The sequence below is a fragment of the Budorcas taxicolor genome, chromosome 8 (assembly GCF_023091745.1).
Source record: "Budorcas taxicolor isolate Tak-1 chromosome 8, Takin1.1, whole genome shotgun sequence".
Taxonomy (NCBI): Eukaryota; Metazoa; Chordata; class Mammalia; order Artiodactyla; family Bovidae; genus Budorcas; species Budorcas taxicolor.
Genome location: NC_068917.1, coordinates 78463128 through 78472206, shown reverse-complemented (window position 1 = coordinate 78472206; position 9079 = coordinate 78463128). Strand labels below are relative to the sequence as shown.

Below are 9079 nucleotides of genomic sequence, written 5' to 3'. Positions count from 1 at the left end.
CTGGCCTGAGCTGCCCCGAGCTGGGCAAAGAGCAGAGGTGGGGGAAGGTAGGGTCTAAGAGGCGTGGCCTCTAGTCCGCGTGACAATGTGGGAGGATGGTCCGACGCCAGCTGCGGAGCTGGACTTCAAGACTAGGCGAGTCCGAATGACCGGGGCGTGGCCGAGCAGCCAGGGGGCGGGGCCTGAGGACGGCCACGGCAGTCCCCAGCGAGGCAGCGCCCGGGGTCGCACCGTAGCAGCTCAACTTCTGCGAGCTTGGAGGGGATCTGCGGTAGCTTCCCTTCACCCCCACTTCTGGGGTCACTGCCGTGAGTGAGCCCCGCGGGAAAACCTTGGGTGGAGGGTGCTGGGGGAAAGTATTTCCTGCACTTTCTCTCCTACAGACGAGTAGGTGGGGTGAACCTGGACACCTGAGCTCCTTTTTGGGCCGCGGTCACCAGCTGGCGACCGGCCCCTTGACCTCAGTCTGTCCCTTCGGACATTATAGCTGCAGCATTGGCAGGGGGTGTAGGGTATTCCAGGCTGTAGGCTCAGTCACTCGATATCCCCGGATCCCTTCGCTGCGCAGGACGGGAAGAGGGGCCCGGATCGAGTTGCCTTTGACATTTCCACCCCCACCCTACCCCTGGGAATTGTGTTGGACAAGCAACTCAACGTGGAATGGCCTCCCCTCAGTTGTGTTGGGCCTGACCCTCCCGGTTAGAACCAGCTAGAGGCTGGAAGCCAAGACTGAGGTTGACCATCAAGTGGGGAGAGGCTTGGCTAGGGCAAACCTCCACCTACCAGCCGTAGCCTGTGGTTGGCCATATGGCGGAGGCGGCACATTACAGGGGTCTCCAGGGCCACCGTTAACACCGGAACCACAGTCCCTGTACCAGATGCCGTTAAAATTGCCACTTCCCAACCCCAAGAAGCCTTTCTGGAGCCAGCAGCAGCACCAGCCCTTGGGAGGACAGGCCTCACCCTGCCCACATCCACCCAATGGAAGCCTGTCCCACCCCTTTGGCCACAAAAATCCTTTGCTCTACTGCATTCAGATAGCCAATCATTATTTCCCATTACTAAAACTTACCCTGTGGGGGTTAAACTGGGATTTTGGACTCAAGAAAGCTTGCTACCTGAGTGACTTCAAACAAGCTCCTTTTTCTCTTTGGGCCACTATTTCCTCATCTGTAAAGTGGCACTGCTGCTGTGCCCCTGTTCAGCATTATTGTTAGGGTTGGATGCCATGGTGGCATTAAGGAGACCAGCACAGGGCCTGTGGGTTTCTGTCCTTCACCAAAGAACCTGAGAACTGTAGTAAGTAAAGATTCTTAGAACCTAAGTGTTTCAAAAGGCTTTTGTGGACACCTTGGTGGCCTCTCCATGCCTCCAGGGGTCAGTAGATGGGTCGGCATAATATGAATGTTTTGAGGATGAGCTGTCCTTCTTATATTAGATACAGACCCTTTCTCCCTAGGTGACCAGAAGGGACCTTGGTTATCTTGAATGAATTTTGGCAGCCTGGTCCGCCAAAGCCTGCTTTGGGTCTTGCTTAGCTTAAGGGCTTAAGGGTGTCCATGGTGGCTCAGATGGTAAAGAATCTGCCTGCAATGAACCCAGGGTTCGATCCCTGGGTTAGAAAGATCCCCTGGAGATGGGCATGGCAACCCACTCCAGTATTCTTGCCTGGAGAATTCCATGGACAGAGGAGCCTGGTGGGCTTCAGTCCATGGGATTACAGAGTCAGACATGACTGAGTGACTAACACTAGCTTAAGGGCATCAGCTAAAGGCTACTACCTACACTTTCCAGGACTTTTCTAACCTATGCCTACAGGAAGGGAGTCCATAGTGGGGTGGGGGAATTTTGAAGGCTAAATCGTATAGGATGAGAGGAAGGGAGTAAAAGGCTGTTCTAGACCAGCTGGAACTAACCAATTTCGAGAGTTAGGGGAAGGAGCTCAGAGAATAAGGCCCCAAGATTGAACCTCACTGGGGGTGGGGGAGGATATTGTTGGGAGCTGTATATTGACATCTGGGATCAAACTTTTGATCTGCATCTGGCATTCTTGATAATGTCTTTGGGGGGTGGGGGGAGGTGAGAACCCTGAGCAGTTCTGGAAAGTCCTTGGAAGTCTCTGGGGACTTGGAAACAGACACTGGCATCTGGGAGGAGTCTAATTACTGTTTGTCAGTCTCCTCTTTCCTCCCCACCACCCCCTCAACCTCCAGCTGGAGCAGGTGGGCAGCTGGCGGGCTGGCAGTGTATATATATCTGTGTATGCACCTGGTTGGTGCTATTTCTTTGTTGGACTCTGCCCTGAGGGCTGGGACAGAAAGGGTCAGTAGGCTTGAACAGCAGGTTGGGACACACCTCCACCCAAGTTTGTGTTTCTCTGCAGTCATATCTGAGTCTTTAGCATACAGTATGCATAAGTGTATGTGTGTAGTAGTGGGTGTCTGACTGCCAGAGAGTTGGGGGTGGGGAAAAGAAATTGACCCAAGATGGGTGGGTGAAGTTTCCTAAAGCAGGTGGCCTGAAGGATTTAGGTTAAGGGAGGAATGAGGTTGGTAGTCACAGGATAGGCCTGGGTGGAAATGGAATCAGAAGGACAGTGAGACCATGTATGCCCTGAGCCTCAATTTGCAAAGCTTAGTCTTCTGAACATCATGGGGGTCTTGAGCAGCTCTCTGAACTAGGGAGAGATGTAATCTGATAACTGCTTTAGAAAGATCAGGTTAGTATCTGGGAGCAGAAGGCCTTGGGGGGAAAAGAAGTTGAAGTCAGGGAGGCCTATTGAGGAAGTGTTGCAGTGGTACAGGAGAGAAATAACAGTGCTCTCTCTAGGAGAGGAGCAAACAGGTCAGTGGGAGAGTGCTGGAGACAAAGCCAGGAGGTAACCGGCCCACAGATGTGGGTGCTGGGAGCAGAGCAGGAAGGCAGGCAGGGACAGGGACTCAGTGGTCCTGATGGCTGAGAGCAGAGGGGAGTTTGAGAGCAAAGAGAGGGAGATGTGAGAAGCCACCAAGCCCTCATACTAGGCTCCTGAACCTTTCCTAATGTCCAAAACTCACCCTGCCCCACCCCCCGCCCCAAACCAGGCCCTAGGACTGAGTCTGGCTTCAAGTATCTTGTCTAATCTCCAGATTTAATATGGCTTATGACTCAAGATTAAATTCCATGTCTGAGCTGTTCCCCTTCCTTTCTCCTCTTCCCCTCCTGCATAGGAAAACCAGCCTACCACTGTGTTAGAGGTCTCAAGAAGCTCACAGGCTTATCTCCCTTCTCACATCAGGCCACCACTCTGGGAAACTAGGCCTTCTCCAGATCCTTCCCCTTCTCATCATCCTGAACCGCCCCCATGTGTGATCCAGGGAGGCCTGATTAATTCTGTGATCCTGGACAGCTCCCTGACTCTGTCTGGATTTGTTCCTCCACCAGGAAAATGGAGATGCATGTCATCTGCCCCACCCCTTTCAGAAACTGAAAGTGTTAGTCAGTCAGTCATGTCCTACTCTTTGAGACCCCATGGACTGTAGCTGGCCAGGCTCTTCTGTCCGTGGAATTTTCCAGGCAAGAATACTGGAGTGGGTTGCCATTCCCTTCTCCAGGGGACTTTCCCAACCCAGGGATCAAGCCCCAGTCTCCTGCACTGCAGGCAGATTCTTCACCTTCTGAGCTACCTCCCCTTTCAGAGTCCTGACTAATTTTGGCAAGCAGGGTGCCCATGAGAAAGGTAAGGTGCAGACAGAACATCCTGGTAAGAGTAAAGTCCTGACGTCCCAGTATACAACTGCCCAAAATACACACTTGTCTTACAGAAGCAAATGTAAATACTATGGAATGAGAAGGCTCAGTTTCACCTCTCTCTTCCCCTTCCTGAATCAGGCCGGCCAGGTTCAGATTGGCTTTGTCGGGTGGCCCCCCTGCCCGCTCCTTCCTTAAGCGGGGGCTGATGCCCCAGAATTCTCAGGAGAATTCCCAGGCCTACCCCCGCCGCCGCTCTGGGAGCCACACAGATCGTAAGACTCCTGAGACCGTCGCAGCCGCAACCATGTACACCTTCTTGCCTGACAACTTTTCCCCTACCAAGCCCAAGCCGTCCAAAGAGCTGAAGCCGCTGCTGGGCTCCGCGGTGCTGGGGCTGCTGCTGGTGTTGGCCGCAGTGGTGGCCTGGTGCTACTACAGCGCCTCTCTACGAAAGGCGGAACGCCTGCGCGCGGAGCTGCTGGACCTCAACCGCGGTGGCTTCTCGATTCGCAACCAGAAGGGCGAGCAGGTGTTCCGCCTGGCCTTCCGCTCGGGCGTCCTGGACCTGGATTCCTGCAGCCGCGACGGCGCCCTGCTTGGCTGCTCTCGCACAGCGGATGGGCGCCCGCTGCACTTCTTCATCCAGACCGTGCGACCCAAGGACACAGTCATGTGCTACCGCGTGCGCTGGGAGGAGGCGGCTCCGGCGCGCGCGGTGGAGCACGCCATGTTCCTGGGCGATGCTGGGGCGCACTGGTACGGCGGCGCCGAGATGAAGACCCAGCACTGGCCCATCCGCCTGGACGGCCAGCAGGAGCCGCAGCCCTTCGTCACCAGCGACGTCTACTCCTCCGATGCCGCCTTTGGCGGCATCCTCGAGCGCTACTGGCTGTCGTCGCGTGCGGCCGCCATCAAGGTCAATGACTCGGTGCCCTTCCACCTGGGCTGGAACAGCACGGAGCGCTCCCTGCGACTGCAGGCGCGCTACCATGACACGCCCTACAAGCCGCCAGCCGGCCGAGCCGCTGCACCCGAGCTCAGTTACCGCGTGTGCGTCGGCTCGGATGTCACCTCCATCCACAAGTACATGGTGCGGCGCTATTTCAACAAGCCGTCGAGGGTCCCAGCACCCGAAGCCTTCCGGGACCCCATCTGGTCCACATGGGTGCTGTACGGGCGCGCGGTGGACCAGGACAAGGTGCAGCGTTTCGCCCAACAGATCCGTCAGCACCGCTTCAACAGCAGCCACCTGGAAATCGACGACATGTACACTCCTGCCTACGGCGACTTCGACTTCGACGAGGCCAAGTTTCCCAACGCCAGTGACATGTTCCGCCGCCTGCGCGACGCCGGCTTTCGCGTCACGCTTTGGGTGCACCCGTTTGTCAACTACAACTCTTCCCGCTTTGGCGAGGGCGTGGAGCGGGAGCTGTTTGTGCGCGAACCCACCGGCCGGCTGCCGGCTCTCGTGCGCTGGTGGAATGGCATAGGCGCAGTGCTCGACTTCACCCGCCCCGAGGCCCGCGACTGGTTCCAAGGACACCTAAGGCGACTGCGCTCGCGCTACTCCGTGGCCTCCTTCAAGTTTGACGCTGGCGAAGTCAGCTATTTGCCCCGGGACTTCAGTACCTACAGGCCGCTGTCTGATCCCAACATCTGGAGCCGGCGCTACACGGAGATGGCGCTGCCCTTCTTCTCGCTGGCCGAGGTCCGCGTGGGCTACCAGTCCCAGAACATATCGTGCTTTTTCCGCCTGGTGGACCGCGACTCGGTGTGGGGCTACGATCTGGGGCTGCGCTCGCTCATCCCCGCGGTGCTCACTGTCAGCATGCTGGGCTACCCCTTCATCCTGCCCGATATGGTGGGTGGCAACGCTGTATCTGAGCGCTCAACCAGCGGCGGCGATGTGCCCGAGCGCGAGCTGTACGTGCGCTGGCTGGAAGTGGCCGCCTTCATGCCAGCTATGCAGTTCTCTGTTCCACCCTGGCGGTACGACGCTGAAGTGGTGGCCATCGCGCACAAGTTCACGGCGCTGAGGGCCTCGCTCGTGGCGCCACTGTTGTTGGAGCTGGCGGGTGAGGTCACTGACACGGGCGACCCCATCGTGCGCCCCCTCTGGTGGATCGCGCCGGGCGATGAGACGGCGCACCGCATCGACTCACAGTTTCTTATCGGAGACACGCTGCTCGTGGCACCCGTACTGGAGCCGGGCAAGCAGGAGCGGGACGTCTACCTGCCCGCAGGCAAGTGGCGCAGCTATAAAGGTGAGCTTTTTGACAAGACACCAGTGCTGCTCACGGATTACCCCGTTGACCTGGACGAGATCGCTTATTTCATCTGGGTATCCTGACCCAGCCCAGGGCCCAGAAGCCTGGCATCCCTAACCCTAGTCTTCATGTAGGCCTTTAACCCTCAAAATCACAACCGTACCGTCTATCCCCCCCGGAAGTCCCCAACTTTATACCACCCACTAAGTGGGTAATTGACCTAAATGTGCTGAAACCGGCTCCTGTAGGGGCGGGGGGAGAAGACACTGGAGCAACACCCGGCACCCCCCCAACCCAACCGCACAATTGTTAGATCCCTCCTCTCCACAGGCACTCCAGTCTACAGAAACTCCTTCCCTTGGATGGGGGCAAGAGAGCTCAGAGGAAAAAAATCAGCCCTTTTCCTGTAAAACACAGTTGGGTTTTAAATGCACAGAGAGGGGGACTTCCCGTGGTGGTCAGGTGGTTAGGACTCCATCCTTCCACTGCAGGGGGCTGGAGTTCAATCCCTAGTAGGGGAATTAAGATCCTGCATACCACAGTGGCATGGCCAAAACAAAAACAGAAAAGCACAGAAAGAAGCCTTACCTTCCATCTTTGTCTTTCTGAAGTGGTGGCTTGGTCCTCTTGAAGGTCCCAAAATAGCCTCCTGCCACACTTAGAAAGGGCACATTCTTGGTGTTGGAAAGTGCCAGGCCCTGAGTTCTCAGCACTCGCCTGAACTGTGGCTGACCTGGTCCCACCCAGCTGGTGACAAGGGATGGAGGTACTTACCCAACTGACAAGGAGGCAAGTGGTCCCCTCCCAAAGGCTGGGAGGACAGAGCCATCGTCATCGTCCCTCATTTGTGAAGAGACTCCTTAGACATCTGTGTACACACATGGTTCAGCCCTGGGCCAGGGCCACTGCCTGATGGGCAAAGACTCACAAGGCCATGCAGGCCAGACTTGGTGCCTTAACTCAAGAACCTGTGTGTGTGTGTTCTGTGTGTATGTGTGTGTGTGTGTGTGAGAGAGAGGGAGAGGCACCACGGTTCCCTGGATCTATGGAATTAACACAATACCTCTGAGGCTGCATAAGCCTGGAGGGAGGGGGCAGGGAGCAAACTTGAGGTTTTGACTTTCAACCTGGTCCCTTCCTAGGTGATGTCCCTGGGACTCTAGTAGAAAATAAACAGCCCTGTCTAGATTTCTCAGCTGCCTCACTCCCTATACACATGGCAGAGGTGTGGCTTAAAAGGGAGGCACGTTAGGGAATTCCCTGGTGGTCCATTGGTTAGGACTGCATGCTTCTACCACAGTGGGCGCAGGTTTGATCCCCAGGCCAGGAATCCCACAAGCTGGGTGGGAAAATAGGGGGGAAAAAAGACCAAAAAAAAAAACAGGGAAGTGGGGAAAGGATGTTTTTATTTTGGTAGTGGTGTGCTTCAGCACACAAACTACCGCACACAACGACACCCACAAATATACACACAGGGTAAGATTTTTCATTTTAGTTACTTTTCTTTGCTAAGAAGAGCAGCCAGAGAGTTTTTTCTGCCTTTGCAGCTGAGTCTGGGGAAGGAGTGGCTTGCCAGCAGTGGGGAGGTGGGAAATAGGGCAGAGTTCAGCAGGGACGGGGAGCCTGGTGGGCTGCCCTCTATGGGGTCGCACAGAGTCAGACACCACTGAAGCGACTTAGCAGCAGCAGCAGCAGCACCGGCTTCCCTTAACAGCTCTGACAGCAGAATCAGCCCCTCACCCCCTAGAGAATGCGTCTCTTTGCCCACTCCTCCACCCCCTCGATTTTCTTTGTGAAGAATGCTAGTGAAACTTTAGGAGCACTCACCCCTGATTCTACCACTCATCTACAAACTGTGTGGCCTTGAGTAAGCTGCTTAACCTCTCTGAGCCTCAGTTTCTTCATCTATAAAATGGTGATAATAATGCCTACCTCCCAGGTTGTTGTGGGAATTATAAGCACAGATGTATGTAAAGTGCCTGGCACAAGTAGGTGCTCAATAAAAGCTATTATAATAGTTTTTTGTTTTTTGTTTTCTTGCTTAAAAACAATATGGACTTTTTCCAGGCTCCAGGTCCCAGCCCAGCTGGCTTGCTCTGAGCCTGCATGTGATACCCTCTTCCCAAACCTCTACACACAGCACTCAGTTGAGCTCTGAGTTTGTGACCTGGGGGACACTGTGGTTCAGGAGAAAGGCAGGAAAAGAGACATCTGAAGTGGAATGTCAGGAGCCAGGAGTCCGCAGGAGATGGGGAGTACATGGAATTAGCTTCCCTCTCTTTTTGGTCAAGAGCATTTACCAGTCAGTATTCAGTGATGAGCCTTCCTAGGTCCTGGTGCACAGCGGTGGGATATGTGTGGAGTGACTGTAGAAGGAAGACACCTAAGCTGGGTCCTGGGAAGTTCCCTGAATGGCTGGAGAGCATGACTCACATTTAAATGGCCCTCCACTTCAGACTATGCAGTCTGAAGCAGTTGACCTAACCTTTCAAGCATCAGCCTCTTTATCTTTAATATAAAATTTCTAGGACTCATTGAGATGTGTCTGTAAAGTACTTATGCAAAAATTGGCAAGAAGTAAGTGTTTAGTAAATGGTAACTCCTGTTAACTCTTGATTGTAAACAAAGACTGAAGAAAAACTGCCTAAAACTTGTGCTATATCCTACTGGGTAGCCTCTAGTCACATATCACTTCTTAAATTTAATTTTTAAATAAATGTAATTAAAAATCCAGTTCTTCAGGCATGCTAGCCACATTTCAAGTGTTCAAAAGCCATGTGTGACTAGTGGCTCACATGTTGGACAGTTCAGATTACAGAACATGTAGCATAAAGTTCTATAGCCCAGGACCAAGCAAGTGTGTGCTGAGATGGCATGGGAGGGTGGGGGTAGGTAAAGTAATCTGGAGGGCCTAAGTCATCTGGCCTGGAGGAGGAGTATCCTTTAGAAGAGCACTGAGGGAGTTCCCTGACCGTCCAGCAGTTAGAACTCCACGCTTCCACTGAAGGGGGCCAGGGTTCGATCCCTGGTCATCAGAGAACTAAGATCCCACAAGCCATGTGGTGTGGCCAATTGAAAAA

The 9079-nt window shown here is 54.4% G+C and overlaps 1 protein-coding gene across 1 annotated transcript; it reads left to right on the top strand.

The window, feature by feature from the left end:
* The first annotated feature begins 193 nt into the window (after positions 1-193).
* Positions 194-7999, top strand: MYORG (myogenesis regulating glycosidase (putative)). The gene is made up of 2 exons (XM_052644652.1): positions 194-308; positions 3871-7999. Exon 2 carries the CDS (start codon positions 3938-3940, stop codon positions 6080-6082), a length of 2145 nt encoding a protein of 714 aa, XP_052500612.1. The 5' UTR covers positions 194-308; positions 3871-3937; the 3' UTR covers positions 6083-7999.
* The last annotated feature ends 1080 nt before the right edge of the window (positions 8000-9079 follow it).

Coding starts and splice junctions, on each gene's coding strand:
- MYORG (XM_052644652.1), top strand. CDS start 3,938: ATGCCCCAGAATTCTCAGGAGAATTCCCAGGCCTACCCCCGCCGCCGC.